Source organism: Anguilla rostrata, chromosome 7, assembly GCF_018555375.3.
Source record: "Anguilla rostrata isolate EN2019 chromosome 7, ASM1855537v3, whole genome shotgun sequence".
Taxonomy (NCBI): domain Eukaryota; kingdom Metazoa; phylum Chordata; class Actinopteri; order Anguilliformes; family Anguillidae; genus Anguilla; species Anguilla rostrata.
In genome coordinates, this window is record NC_057939.1 from 45,538,339 (window position 1) to 45,554,562 (window position 16,224).

Below are 16,224 nucleotides of genomic sequence, written 5' to 3' on the forward strand. Positions count from 1 at the left end.
TGCAAACACACATTATCTCGCTGGTGAGAGCTCAACAGCACCCCCACAACTGTGCATGGCTGGCCGTGGCAGTGCATGCCAGATCTTTGTCCTAAAATGAGTTTATTTTAAATTATAGGCAGTGAGATCTTGAGAGATGAGGACGTTTGTCTACAAAAGACTTTCCTTTACAGTGTTAGGTAAAGTCATCCCAAAAAGACCTTGACAAGCTCAGTAAACAAAGCCAGGAATTCACTTTGGGGAAGGGGGGGTGGTGAATGATTACACTTTCCCAGCTATCTGGTAATCATCTTCCACATGTTTTACATTCAAACAAAACAAAACCATTTTGGCTACATTTAAATGCAGGTATTTTATATAACCTGTCTAACTTATAATATAAACAATATAACTTATTGCTTTCATTTTGAGGAACAATGTGCAGTGAGGGAGGGAGAGAGAGAAAGAAAGAGATACGCGGTGGGAGAGGGGGTCGACAGAGAAAAAGAGAGAGAGGGGGGAGGGAGAGAGAGGAAGGAGGGAGAAAGAGAGAGATGAAACAGCCCACTCTGAGTGTTGCTGGTGTCACTGGCCTCTCAGTTACAGCTGGTTTAATTGCCCCCAGGAAGCCTCTGCCCCGCCCCCCCACCCAGAGAGAACCTCTAGAGGTCAAGGATCATGGGAGCAGAGAGCGGGCGGACTACACCCCCCCCCTCCCCCAAAAGGGGGCTGTTTAAACAGCCCCTCTGGTGATCAAGGTCAAGGTCAAGAAACAAACAAGAACATTTACATCATTTAACTGCAATCAGTGGGCAAACTGAACCCCCAATTCCCCCCCCCCCCCCCAAAACCCACACATTCATCTACAGCAGGGGGGGTTGAACCCTGACCCCGCAGGGCTGAATCCATTTCAGGGCTTCATGACGACCTCTGCTCTCGATTACATCACGATCGCTTATCTAATGATTCAATTAGCCCCAATCGTCAACATGATCCGCCATTTTAGCTGCATTTGTTGACAAGCTCGTGAGCGGTCTAATCCATGGGTGAGCGGGTGCAGGTGTACACACACCAGCCCTTTAGGAAAGGGGTTTCCCACCACAATCTGAAGGGGCCAGGAAAGGGAAACTGTCGACGGTGCCTCCTGCTGCGGAAGGAACGTCGCTTAAAGACAGCCTGAACCTCACTGACCGAGCCAACCGAACACCAAGACAACCTGGGAACGGCCCACACGCTAAGACACAGGTCCCACCTGCGTCAGTGTCTACGGTAAAACACTGTCGTTCCGGAAGCACGTTAAAGACTCTTACACCCGAGTAGGTAACTCTTTCTCCTCCTACAGTAACACTGAAAGAATTATTCTGGTCTCGACTCCCTTGGGCTCGAACCCGTTTACCGACCCGAGAGACGCTGACGCACTTTGGACACAGAGTCCTTTGTCGGAGCGCTGGGAAAGGGCACCGAGCGGGTAGACGGAGCACCTGGCAGGTGCAGGACAATGAAAGGACCGAGGCACGGAGGAGGCAAACAGCCGTGGAGACCTAAATACCACAGATAGATGAATAAACGAACAAACTATGTTTTTTAGTGGTTTGATAGGACTGACTACACTCTTAAGCTCAGCAGTTTTCTGGTGTGTGTGTGTGGGTTACACAGCAGTTACCTGAGAGGAAAAACTGGAGATTCAAAAATTGGGGGAAAAAGCATTTTTACCGAAACAGAATGGTAGGCAGGACCGGACAGACATTAGGCCTGACATGACACAGCCGGGAGGATTTGCCTCATTCAAAATTCAGAGCATACGCTTGTGCCACAGGAAGCCAAACAAGCAAACAGAGAGAGAGTGAGAAAGAGTGAGAGAGAGGTGGGGAGGGAGAGGGGGTGAGAGAGAGAGAAAGAGAGAGGGCCAGTCAGTGCCATTCCACAGAAAGAGAGGACTCCACTCATGACTGATTTATTCTGTAGCAGCACAGCCTGCATTACTGAAGCGTCTCAGAGCAGGAACAGCTGATCTAGAACCAGGTCTCCCCAGGCCACATCCTAACCTTGCCCATTATGAGCTAAAAGGCTAAACTGATCCTAGATCAGCATCCATATTCATAAAAAATCCCAATTATAGGCTACTGTGTGTGTCTTTGTCACCCAGTCCCCCTCTCCCTCTCTGGGCTGCTCCCCGGCCCTCCTCTCTCTCTCCCTCTCTTTGTCCTTGTTGCACAAACACACAGGTTACCATGGAGACCCTCTCAATGATAAGTAGGAACGGTTGGGATGTTGAGATACTTGGCAAAAAAAAACATTGGGATTCAGCTGAATTTCGTGTTTTTTTTTTTGTTACTGGTCTCAAACTGGGGCCACGGCTGGGCTGGGGAGATTTGGGGACCCAGGAGACACTGCCGCCCCCGAGGAATGCGTGTCCGTTTCTGGGATGGGCCCAAAAGCCAGTGCTGACGTTAGACACCACAGCAGCACTACCCCCACCATCCCCCAAAAACAGCAACATCGGGGCAGACTGCTCCAATTCCGTAAGAGAACGCTACAACAAAGTTATAAAAAATCCAAAGCCATTAGTTTGGCACAGATCTCAAGTTTCTAAAACCCAAATGTCTGAGATTTTGGAAGTAGACAAGGATCAGGGAGAAGTTGTGGGGTCGGTAAGAATATTCCTAAATTAGCTTTATCAGTCCTAAACACGAGCTAAGACTGGAGACCTGTGACCAGTACGTAGACTTCACAGTCACACTAAAAACACCGTTACTGTCAGAAGAGAGGTGAACGCTCGCGTAATGGACAGAGCTTATCAAGGCTGGAGCACCTGAACACCGGACAGAGCCTGAACGTCGGGCCGACAGAGAGAGCGCTCCCTACAGGCCGCGGGGGGGGCGGGAGCGTCTTCCACGGGCCGCGCGAAAACCGGTGACCGCGCGGCGTGGCTCCGAAGCAGCTAATTCCAGGCGCTTCGCCGTCGCCGTCAGCCGCCAAATTTAGAATAACCACGGTGACGCTTCTGTTGCCGTGGAAATTAGCACCTGGCTATTAATGTGTTCGTCAATGCGCGGTGATGATTTCCTGGCCAAAGCTTCCGTAACGCAGTCTTTCAGCTTTGTGTTCTATCTCAGTGTTCATCTCATCCGCAAACTGCACATCCTTTTTCTTTAGAACGCAGGGACTTTTACCGGAGAGACAGGGAGGGGTGGAGAGAGAGCGAGAGAAAGAGAAAAAGAGATTAAATGAAATGGTAATTATAATGAACCAAGGACCGTCTCTATTTCTGTTCTAATGCAAATGTATTCATATTTTTCTTTTGTTTCCTCGTTTCTTGTAAGTGTGCTTAATTTGCCTTATTCTTGTGCTTTGCCAACAGAAGTATGTACTTGTCATGCTAATGAAGCAAAACCAGAGACGACAAATGAAGGAGTGGGAGTCAGAGAAGAAAGGAAGAAGACAGGGAGAATAAATGTGCATGCACGCACAGACACACACACACATGCGCATGCACACAAACATACCAAAAGGAGGCACATGCGAGTGCACACACAGATATACACACACTCTCACGCACGTATGCACACACACACGCACGCACACACACAGGGCTAGGGCTCAGCACACACTCCAAAACTGGTAACCAACCAGAAAAGAAGCAAAAAATGTCATTTTAAAAAACCAATATTTCATATAACGACACTTCTCTTCGCAGCTGAAAACTACCTGGTCAACTGGGAACAGAAGAGGACCGATTTGTATTTGATATTCTGAGCAAACAAAATGGCGCAGGTTCCTCACTCAAAGCTCTGACACTTCACAGATCCCCCCCCCCCCTCCCCAACCCCCAAATTCTCCACAGGAGGAAGCCTTCCCGTCTCCAGAGCCCCCCTCCCTTTAATTATTAACCAGAATCCAGCTCATGAGCGATTATTTTTCCAAACAAATTCGGCCCCGGGCCCGAACTGCGGCTACCCGATACGCGGCCCGGCGTTCCTGCTGGGCTCGGCCATTAATCACTCTGAATAATTGATGATCGCCGGGTGAAAGTGGGGTTCGACTGCGACGCACTTCAGGATTACAGCTTTCAGGGATGCTGTTATTTAAGCGGAGTTCGCCAAACCCCATTCAGGGGCCGCTTGGGAGTGGTTTTAGAAAAGAAAAAGACCGAGCCGTGGATGGCCTCAGACCTATTCATCACACGTACTCGCACGCACACACACATAACACACAGGCACACAAACACACACTCGCAGACATACACAGACCCAAGAGTTCACCAGGAAATGAGAAACAGGGCCACACTAAGCTTTCCTGGACTTCCCCCCCCTCCAAACACAATCACCCTCTTAAAAGACCCGAACACTACAACTCCCAGCCCTAGCAGGTGGGAATGCCCAAGCTATTCCACTGGGAGAGTAACAACAAGGGGTACCTCAAATGTAGTCCTAAGTATGCAGTTTCATTACCTTCCAAAATGGCAGATAAAATCAAACACAAGCGTATGCACACACACACACACACAAACACACGCGCACACACACAGCTCTAAATCATGTGAGAGACGATGACCCGAGAGTCACCTGCGCAGCGGCTGCCTGACAGGCAGCGGCAGAGTCAGCCGTGCGAACGCCGTCCACCCCGAAACTCGCTCAGCCATGCACGGCACGCCGGCGCCGTGGAAACGAGGGATTAAGGCTCCCGCAGGAACGGCGGCCTCCGCCTTCCTCTCCGCCTCACCTGCACCTGCATTCCAAATGCGTGGGAACGGGCTATCACATTAACATATTCTCACTCTCTCTTTCTCTCTCTCTCACTCTCTCTTTCTCTCTCTTTCCCTCTCTCTTTCTCTCTCTCTCTATCGGCAGCCCAGCCGCTGACTGCCACCAAAACACACAAAGTATTCACAGGAGGGGGTTTTGGGACATCAGTAACTAAGGGCAACCTGCCAGATTAAAACATGTCCACGCTGTCCAAAGGGGCGGTTTCTGTGGATGACGTCACTGACAAGGAGAGGTGAGGTGCCACCGGTCGTCAGAAAGCACAAAGGGCCCATATCTTGCCCCTCGGCATGCTGGGCGTTCAGATTATGCAGCTCTGGAGCTGAGAAGCCAGAGAAAGTTCCAGCGATTTTGTTCCAGTCCAGAGCAGACTGCCGGGTTTGATGGATTCCTAAAGAGTGTGAGCCTGAATATTCAGTCTGAGCAGTGAAACGTGTGGCTGTCACTCTCACTCCTGTTAAATGAGCCCCGTCTGTCACTGGCTTGTATTTGCGACCCGCCGCTCTTCACCAAATCTCTGCCTCACTGGAGCAGCACAGAGCCGCAGACAAAACGACAGACTCAAAATCAATACTGCCCGTGTGTCTCCAATGTCTCACAGCGTCCTGCACTTCCTGTTTATCTTTAAATGGTTGCCTGGAGAGAATACTAATATATGCAGGTATCATACATACCCCAGCAAACACACATATCCGGCAGTTATCATTTCCACAGTTAGAAATGGTATGTACCTGCTGGTGTACCTGGTACAACTACATAGGTGAAATATTTTGACTCTGCATGCCAGTCAGCTTTGAAAACACTGCAGTAGATGCCCTGAGAACTGATGACAAAATATGCTGCCAACCAAAACTTACAATCGTTGTCCAAGAAAAAATATTTTCCGAACCCTGGAAAAAACACTGATGAGCTTACTTTTTACTTAAATCGCAACACCTGGAATGCAAATAAGGGTGACCTAGCGCGTGTACAGGGACACGACACCGCCTGCGCATAAGCAGCATTGGAGCGCCTGAACTCCCCCAGCGCGCGCAGTTACTTTAGCTCTGAAAGGGAAAAACAACAAAGTAAAACCTGCATTTGCATTCTGAATATACCCTTCAGAATTTCCCCTCACAAATATATATTCTTTCGCAGAGAAATTCTAAAACATGTTGTGCATCCTATCTTAAACACGCATTTGAGCACAAACCAGCGGCAGATAGCGCCGTGTTTGAGGTGGGTAAAAGGAAAGCTTTAGCGCGGCTTGTTCTGCCTCAGAAGTCAGAAGCGATTGTTCCGCAGTTTACAGGCGCTGCCAAAGCAAATAACTACAGGGTACATAGCGAGCGAGGCAGGGGCGAGCTAACGCTAGCTTTTATGTAACCGTTTTCTCCCGAAAGCCACTTCCCATCGTTTTGTTTGCTTGTTTGTTTTTCCGAAATGCTTTGAATTCCGCACTTTCTACACCGGCTTACTAGTCATGCTACGAGTACGACACACAAACTAGAATTAGGCGCTTAAGATTACTTTTTCTCCTGTGATCTCATTGAGCCGTTTCTCAGATCTAAAATCTCTCTACGGTGCACCGCTAATGTTTGGCAAAAATATTAGCAGATGTACCATTATGACCAAGATGAAAGACCCGGCACCGCTCCTTTCATTCACATGGCACAGACAGCGCTGCCATAACTGGTTTCACGGAAAGATCTAAGTAAAAGCGCATGACCCATATTCACCATTTGAATGGCTCAGTCATAACAGTAATTAATACAATTTCGTTTAAAAAAAAATCTGTTATTATACATTTTTCAAAGAGAAAAGACTGTGGAAGGAAGACATGCAGAGAGAAGGGGAGAGGTAGAGTTCATGCGACTGAGGCAGACCCAGCATTATGTCATTCTCAGAGAGCTGTAGCTCCCAGCAGGTAAAAAGTCTCCACCAGGACTGCCCCCCTCCCCCCCTCACGCCCCAGATCTGAGGGGCCCCCTCATTAACGCTTCGCTGCCCCGAGAGGAGGCGAGGGCGGGAGCGGCGGTGGCCTTGGCGAGGATGGCGGCCGCGGGTCGGCCTGCTCGTACACACAGGGCTGACAGGGCTGGAGAGACCAGACCTCTGAGCTTCTCTGTACTCTAAGGTAAACTGCAGGTGACCTCTGCAAAATTTATACAATAGATACAAAATGAAAGGGGCCTGCATGCAGTCCCATCGCATGGGGGGGGGGCAAGGCACTGATTTACAGGCGTCTCTTCTCCTCTACCCCTTGCAGTGACCCCAGCTCATCACTGCATGCGCTAAATCATGTGACATAGAGAGGAAGAGCAGGGCTTTCCGACCGTCAGACGGGAGGTCTGGTCAGCGTCAGGTTCCAGTTTCACAGGGACTCAGAAACCCTCCATTTTACTCTCAAGCCATATCCTCCTTATATGATGCGAGAGGGATATATAAGACTATAACTCAACAGAGGATTCAAACGACAATTTTATTTGTTTAAGAAACACCCTTATGCACATACAGTATAACTGCGCCCATTCATACAGGTGGATATATTATAATAGCAGTAATTCAGGTTAAGCGCCTTTGAACAAAAGGTACGAAGACAGTGCCCCACCTGGGATGTGAACCTGCAACCTACAGTAAGCCCAGTTCCCTAAGCACAAGACTGCGCTTCTGCACGGTTTGGACATAAATAGCGTCGGTGCGTCCCTCGGGAAGGACACACCACGAAACGGAGCAGAGACGTCAGGGACAAAGGGGCCTTTTTTTGGAAATTGAACGGGTACATTTTTTTTCCGTGCCAAGAGGAACAGACAATAAACCCAGACCTACGCAATAAGAGCGTAGAGATGTTTAAAACACGAAGTAAAGAAAGCCCCCAAATTGGGACACGGGACTTTATTCAAACATTTATCTGAGCGGTCCTACTAGCAGAAACCCAAATACCAGAACACCGCCTGCTTCTGTGTCAAAACACATTCAAGCAGTCTTACCCTGATTTAACAAGAATAACACATAGCCTTTTAAACATTTAGAAGAATGGTCTTGCCATGCTTTCTGCTGACAAACACTTCATAATTCACTTTGGAACAAAGTTTAGAAACCACACGGAAAAAGGAGGCTCCAGGTGCTCAGATTTTCAGCCTCCAGACACTAAGGCACACGTTGGTCTGTGAACACACACAGTATGACAGAAAGCACAGGCACACAATGACAGGAGAGCAGCACTTATTGTGGCAGCGTCAGCCATTGCCAGGGACACGCCAGCTGAGACACCGTTAGGATTCTCAGTCGGACATTTTTTGCGAAAGCCTGACGTTATTTGGCACTTGCCTCCTCCTGCTATTCCAGCGTCTCACTGTGTCTCTCGCTCCGAACCCCGGGTCTGAACCACAGGGTTGATAGAGTTCACAGAGCTGAACTGAGAAATGTGATCGAAGTCAGAACCACGTCCCAGAAAGGGGGGGGGGGGTCCTCTAGCGGGGCGGAATAAACCCAACACACAAAGCTAATCTCTCCACCACCCCCCCCTGCAACCGAGCCTGTGCCGTCCATTGCCAACGATAGAGAAAAAAATAATGGCGAGAACATTCAGCCCATGCTGACAGCTTTCCTGAGGTAAAGGAGAAGACGGAGACAGACCCCAGTGGGTCGTGGGTTTCTGATATCGAGCTGGTGTGTGTTACCAACCCGTGTGACCCCCCGTCTACCTCTTCAGGGGGACAAGCAGGGGCCCAAACGAGGCCTGCTTGCATTGAGACTCTCCAGAACACACACACAGACACAGACACACACACACACATATATATATATATACACACACAAGCACATACACACGCAAGCACGCATCCACAAACACAAAAAAATCTCTGCTGTCTTTCCCAGACGGCCTTCTAAAGATAACCCAAAAATTAAAAACAGAAGAAAGAATAAATATCCTCCCCAGTAAACGTTTCCCAGGTGCTGTCATCCTCGCAACAACACCCACATTGTGAAGCTCACCAAAGAGGCCGCCTTTAATCTTCAAAACGCACCACAACAGGGCCCTTTTGTAACACTGAGCAAGATAAGCAGCCAGCTCTCTCCGCAAAGCTTTTGAATTTAACAGCTCTGTCTCTGGGGTGGGGGGATGGGGGATGGGGGGGTGAATGAGGGTGTCGTAAAAACTCTAAAAAGCTCCCAAAAGGCAAGAGGCTCGAACCACCTCAAGTTCACACCAGCCGCATCTCCGAGAGTTCAAACACACCGAGGACCGCCCCTGCAATAAATCAACACTGCATCACACCTAGGCCCCAGAGCGCTCCGTACGAAGAACATTCTCAAAATGGAGCACAACGCTCTCAAAATGGGAAACGCATTCCCAAAGACACATTCTATTCACCAGCAAGTGGTTTCAGGACCAGGAGGAATTTTTCCTCAAACATATAGAAAAAATTACTCAAACCACGTTCCATACAGAAAAAATGTCACCTTTGAGTGACAGAAAGAGTTCTCGAAGATAGAAAAAGCCGGGAAATTCCAGGAGAGCCACACAGGTCTGAGCTGTGGAATGACAGCGCTTTCCAGTTCGGTCCTGTGGGGTATGTGGCTTTATTTCAGATGAAATGCACGCAGCACTTCGTTGGTTGTAAGGCCACATCGTTCATCACATTACTCTCATTTAGCAGGTGCTTTTATTTCGAGTGACTTACAAGGTGAAAGAACGTGAGTGCATTCTCATGAGTTATATGAGCAGCAGTAAAACAGAGCGGGCTGACAGCACTCTTAGACTGGAGCCAGTGACTTGCTAACAGGCTAACAGTACTCATACTGAAGTGACACATGCAGGCTAACAGACAACCCAGCGCTCTCCTGTAGACCAGAGAACCCAGCGCTCACCTATATTACAGACAACCCAGCGCTCACCTATAATACAGACAACCCAGCGCTCACCTATAATACAGAGAACCCAGCACTCACCTGTGGTACAGCCAACCCAGCACTCACCTGTAGTACAGTCAACCCAGTGCTCACCTGTAGTGTAGACAACCCAGCACTCACCTGTAGTACAGCAAACCCAGCCCTCACCTGACATAGACAACCCAGCGCTCACCTGTAGTATCTGGACTGCAGGTAGGTGGAGCAGACGGCCTTGGAGACGTGGCTGGCCGAGCCGAAGTCGATGACCTTGACGCGGTAGGGCTGGCGGGCGGGGTCCACCAGCATGATGTTCTCGGGCTTGAGGTCGGCGTGGATGAGGCCCAGGCTCTTGAGCTTCAGCAGGGCGGCGGCCACCTGCTGCAGGACGGGCCGGATGTAGCGCAGGGGCAGCGGGCTGAACTTGTTCTGCTTGAGGAAGTCGTACAGGTTCTGCTCCAGCATCTCGAACACCAGGCAGGTGTGGCCCTTGTGCTGGAAGCACTCGTAGGCGCGCACGAAGCTGTAGTCGTCGGCGCTCTCGGTGCTCAGCCGCGCCAGGATGCCCACCTCGATCTGGCCCTGCCGCGCGTACGACGGGTGGTTCTTCAGGATCTTCACCGCCACGATCTCGCTGGTGCCGCGCTTCCAGCACTTGACCACCTGGCCGAAGGTGCCCCGGCCCAGGAACTCCAGCACCTCGTAGGTGTTGGTCATGGAGCAGAGCACCTCGTGCTGCACCAGCTGGTAGTCGCCCTCGCCCGCCGACGCGCCGTTCTTGGAGGCGGGGGCGGAGTCGGCCGCCGTGGCCGCGCCCGCGGGCGGAGCCCCGGCCCCGGCGGGGTCGTTGTGGGCGGCGGCGGCGGCGGCGGGCGGGGCCTGCGGGGGCGGGGCCTGCGGCTCGGGCTGCTCGTCCAGGACGTGGACGCTCCCCGCGGCGCAGCTCTCCAGCTCCTCGCTCTTGCGCTTCAGGCCGCAGCGCTGGTAGGTGTCCAGCAGGCTGACCGTGCTGCGGCGCGTCAGGTTGGAGGCCACCGCCAGCGCCAGGCTGGAGCCCATGTCCACCGGGTACAGCAGGGCCGCCGCCGCCGCCTGCTCGTAGGGGAGGGCGGGGTTGGCGCCGTTGCCGTTGGCGACGGCGCTCTGGCCGTAGGTCTTGGCGTGAGCCCCGTAGCCCGTCATGTCCCAGCCGGGGTTCTGCTCCACCTTCAGCTTCTTCACGCTAAAGAAGGCGCTGGACTGCAGGGCGGGCGGGGAAAAGACCTGCACATGGGAGGCCATACCTGGGGAGGGCGAGAGGAGGGGGGGGGGAGGGGGCGTCAGACAGGAAGTGACAGGTCAGTCTGGCGCTACCGATGCAAATTCAGAGGCGGTTTCAATACTGACCGCATGCAGCCATGGCACTCAAGGCGATTGCAAATGACTGTTCCAGTCCAAGGACAGGAATTCATCATATTTTATTTTTCTTTGCGAGAGAGACCAAGAGAAGCTGGGAAAAGGTGAGTGAGAAAGTGAGAATGAGAGGTACTGAATATCAGGGTTTAAAGAAGGAAGTGAGGGAGGGAAAGAAAGAGAGAGTGTGTGTGTGGCAGGCCTATCTTTGGCCCTGGTCCCCAATTACCCATGAATTCATGCACATAAGTGCACTTCCTTGTGTGTGTGTGTGTGCGTGTGCATGTGCACATGTGCGTGTGTGTGTTAGACGCTATTTGTAATCGGACGTTCTTATGAGGCCATCGATTCCACCAAAATAAACCTCCGATACCAAAACCGGCAAACAAACAAAAAAACATATTCTGCCCCAGAAGAGAAAGAATTTCGAACAAACAGCAGACTAAGAATAGTCCTGAAAGCTTCTCGGCGCTGGAATTATCACAAAAAAAAGCAGAGAGCCTGGCGACACGGAGAGCCCAGAATCACGCTGGGATTTACACGCCTCGCGTGGCAAGAGAGAGCGCGCTGACAAAACCACGCGTGCAAATACGCAAGCGCACACACTCACAGGTGTTTTGTAAACAAACTCACGGGAACTTCTCTGTATGAGAGCAGTTCTCACTTGCGGTAAAGGGTGGAGATAACAACCAGACAGGCAGGTTCCGAAGAAGACTTAATCACAGAGACACCATGATTCAGTTCTGCCAGGAAACAAAAGAAATAAATAAAACAAACGTAACAGACTGAGGCCATGCAACTCCACCTGCCTCACCTGTCACCTGGGTAATTTAAAAAGCACTCACATCCTCCATACACAGCCAATGAAAACACAGGGAGAAATGCCACCTGATAAATTTTTTTAAATATATAAAAATTTTATTGATTTGAAGTCTCCGATAGGGGTCAAGCTGAACCCTCTTGGAAGTGCTGGGGGCGGAAAAGCTCATCTCAGTAACCTCAAACATGTAGAAGAAAACAGGGCAGCACTTTTAATAAGGATGATTCAGGTGACTGGCAGGTCTATGTCCAGAGTGACACGTGAAAAGGCTGGATCGGAAACAGCTCCGGCCCCCCTGGGGGCCCGACAGCTCCCTGAGCCACATTTACAGACGTGTCCACCGTACCCAGAAACCCCTGCTTGCTACCCCAGACTTGAGCAGGAGGCAGGGTCACGGAAAGCTGCGCACGGCATCCTGGGCCATCTGCCCCACATCTTGGAGGATACCGGATTGCGTCTCAGCCCCTAGGCTGAGACAGGGGTTAAGTAACCAATCATACGCTCCATCGGGCCTGCCGAAGCCCCTCCCCTATCCTCCCAAAGTGCCGACTGAGCAAATAACGAGGATCATCTGACAGCCAATCAGGAGCTCGCGAGCGGCGATAAGCACCTCAGCCACCGGGAACGTATGTCACCCCCGACCGGATTACGTTCTTCTCTGCGTGGGTCTGAACGCTAAAAATACCCCGGACACAGCCAGGGGAGGACAATGAGGCGACCGTTCACAGAGGAACCGTCCAACCGTGAGCGCACCGACTCAACTGGAACAGTGCCGGGTGAACCCACCGTGACCGTGTCTGTTACCGTGAACCCGGTCCAGTATAACACTGTGGGTATTAACCACATCAGGGTCGAATAGACCGCTCCACTTACAACACCGTGGAACTTCTAAACTCTGGAATGTCCCTCAGCGAGACTTAGGAAATCGATGATCTATCAACGAGCCAATGACGAGACATGCGGTCACAATGCTCTGCTACACAATCGCTTAAAGGAGAGGTTAGACGGCTGGAGCATCTCCAAGAAAGGGCCTGTTTGATGTGATCTCAAGTCGTCGCCAAAAACTTCATATGTGCAGTTTTGAAAGCCTCTTAGGATAAAAGCTTAGACTTCACGCCTAAAATTAATATGCAATTGTCTATTGAATACATGCAAGCTGGCCAAAAGCTTTAATGGTCTACGTACTTTCTGTTATTGGTTAATATAGTCCAGAGTTGAATACAATCGACCCTATAGAATATTGTAGTGTTCAGCATTGCCTTTTTTATACAGAAATGCTGCTCAAAATAATATCTAACAAAGACGCAAGCTTCCTGCAAGCAAGACATTGCTGTGTTTACAAAATTATTAAATATTCTGAAAAAAAAACTTATTCCTACTCATTACAAGTTTGCATCTCTTTTGCTGCAGTTCACCTATAGCCTTTAAATAGGCAACATCTGTCAAAAGTACAATGAACCTAAACTATTTAAACTACAATCAGTAACGTAAGCTTTGAAACCTGCTGTTTGCTGTGAGAAAACGAAAATAAAATAAAAATTGGAACTTAAATCGTAGTTTTATTAGTATTTTTTTAAAACAGCTTTTGTTTGCAAGTTTCGACTGACTGGAGGAAACGCAAAAGCGTTTGTAAAAGCCAACAACTGCGACCCTTTCGCCACCACCTGCATGGTTTGCTGTCACATATCAATTAAGCTTTTTAAATGTTTTCACTCTGCCAACAAGACGTGAAAGGCCACTTAAATACGATTCGCATTTGCGCTATTGAAAAACCTTCGGCGGAGTTACATAATAGCGTGGCTTCACATGCTGAAATTATTCACCGCAGTGTCTGCGACATTATGCAGCACTTAGGCAATTGAAAATATGATAATAGTAACAGTCAGATTTTTTTGCTGGGGGGGGGGGCGGTTGTCTCACTCTAAGGTTAGCTAATCTCTCCCGCTGTTGAATGAAGTGAACTCTGTGTAAAGAGAGAGGGAAGGGGGGTGGGGGGGGGGGCAGAGAAAGAGAGAGGAGGGCTCTCAGTGACTGGGCCCCAGTCTGAATGCTTGTTTTGATTAGGATTTTATTACAGCTTAGCCTGACAAAGTGTTGAAAGCCGCGCCCTCCACCTCCACCAGAACACCGCAAAGGAAAAAAAAAAGGCGGACCAGGGGCTCCGTCACCTGGAACGAGAACCACCTGAGAGTCCGAAACCCTGCGTTCGACCCGCCCGCACCCCACCCCCGAAAACAGAGAGAGAGAACGATGCCGGGTATGAAAGAGCCATCTGTTCCCAGAGCCTGGATGTTGCCGTACCCCCCCCCTCCTTCCCCCTTCCCTCTCCCCTCACACAAAGCCGAATGGGAATGGAGGGAGGGAGGGGGAGGGGGGGGCAGACAGTTACGCAGTCGGGCCGCATAAATAACTTGGTCATCTGAAAGCGACTGGCGCTGGCGGCCATTTTCCCGACTGACCTGTACATGTCTAGACGGGCATTATCTCCCCGGCTGTCACGAGGGGGGGGGGGGGCGGTGAAGGGATGTGAGGGGAAGAGACTGGCCTCCCCCTCGCATGATTCTGGGTCACTCTTTCTGAAAGAATGAGCAGAGTGGAGTGGATGGGCCACTGCTATTGCACTGGCTTCAGCTAAATACAACCCTCCCCACACAAACACAGCCCACCCTCCAGAGCACTAAAGTACATGCCCGGGACTACACTAAATACACTTCAAGGTTTCACCTCAACATCTACTCAGGATTTCATTATCCATAATGATGTATCTGATCTGGCATTCATGATATAATCATGAGATACAGTTTCAGACTGCAAATATCTTTGGTGAAAAGTCTGATTGTGGTCCGATGCTGTACACAGCCATTTTGAAAATGAAGCCAGGATACTTGGGAACAAAGGACTAGCACAAACACATTGTTGTGCTCCCCTGACATGACATCAAAATTATTATGAACACAAAATACAGCATAGCTTTTACCATCTTGTTTATGCTTCCTAGCCAAACAAAAGCAAAGAAGCCAGTAAACTACAGTAAGTTTTTCCTGTCTTTCTGGAGCTTTCTGGTGCAGTGCAGACAGTGTGTGTGTGTCAGGTGTGTACGCAGGAGGTGTAGGGTCTTGGGCACTTCAGCGATAGTCAGACCCAGCCTTGGAAATGTTCAGTGAACACTTCTAATGCATTTATGGATTTATAAAACAAGCTGACAGTGGACCAAGCGTGTTATTATTTTACAGCGGTTCGCTTATTTGTTGAAGAGATGGAATTTGCTGACATGACTTCTGTTATGTGCACCTGTTTTGAAAACACTGTACAGAACTCGCTTTGCTTTTAAAAAGCTCGTGAGAACCAACTTCAGGAAACGACGGAAGAATTTCGCACTCGCACGCCCACACACACACACGCATATACACACACATGCACGGCCCACTCCTTTGTGTTTGCAGGAATGTTGTTCTGTCCTTATTGTTCTGCGGCAGTTTCTGGAACTCTGCTATGGCGCATGCAGACTGTACAGCCCTGTACAGACAGAAGCATGCTCTCAATCACACAGAGTGAAGCGCACTCTTAATCACAACTCCTGCACCAAATTCTGCAGCCTTAACCCCACAGGCACAGAAACTGTTACAACCGAACTTTGAAAAGGCAGTGCTGCAGGTGTTCAGTAATTTGTGCATCCTTAGCTGAGAATGCGAGCAGGGTTGCTTCTGTAGAACCAGCTGCAAAAGGTTTCAATACGATCAGCTGGAGTCCATTTCAAGTGACTGCGATCTGAAGACAGTATTGTAGTGTGCGTGTATACGTGTGTGTGTATGTGGTGTGTGCATGTGTGTGTGTGTGTGTGTCTGTGTGCGTGTGTGTGTATATTCTAAACAGAACCAAACACACAGGAAACTCTGCTACCCCCAGACCGTGAGTGGGCCCCCAGCCCGTCTGACTGCTGGCACACACAGTTCTGCCCAAACACCCATTAAGGTATGAGAGCCACTACATTAGCTCTAGTTCCAGGGAGAGCTGCCGGCCGGGAACCTTTTAAATCTGTTTAAATGAGCGTTGACCTCTGACCTCTGACTCAGCGGCACCGGGCCCAGGTCCTGCGCGGCTCCCCCCCCGCTGCCGCCGGGCCCCTCATACGCCCTGGACACGGACCCCAGACACCCGTCCACCGCCGGTCCCGCCCAGTTCACGCCAGACGCACACACACACACACACACACACACGCAGGTGTTTCTTCACTGATCAAACAAACCTCCCATCAGCCCCCGGGGCCGTTCTGATCCGATCATAACCGAGCCGCGGCATATTTCACAGACGTCCGCCGGTGCCCTCCCTCCCTCCCCCTGCAGCCCCTCTCAGGCTTTTAGCGGGTGAAAATATGAGCGCGGCGCCGGTGAAGGTCAT

At 50.3% G+C, this 16,224-nt stretch overlaps 1 protein-coding gene across 2 annotated transcripts in view; it reads right to left on the reverse strand.

Moving 5' to 3' along the window:
* The window catches only part of hipk2 (homeodomain interacting protein kinase 2), a 46,932-nt gene that overhangs the window by 23,102 nt on the left and 7,606 nt on the right, over nucleotides 1-16,224 (reverse strand). For both annotated transcript variants that reach the window (XM_064344655.1, XM_064344654.1), the window contains exon 2: nucleotides 9,811-10,897. In XM_064344655.1, coding sequence (XP_064200725.1) covers nucleotides 9,811-10,897 — 1,087 coding nt within the window. The remainder of the gene's footprint in view (nucleotides 1-9,810; nucleotides 10,898-16,224) is intronic.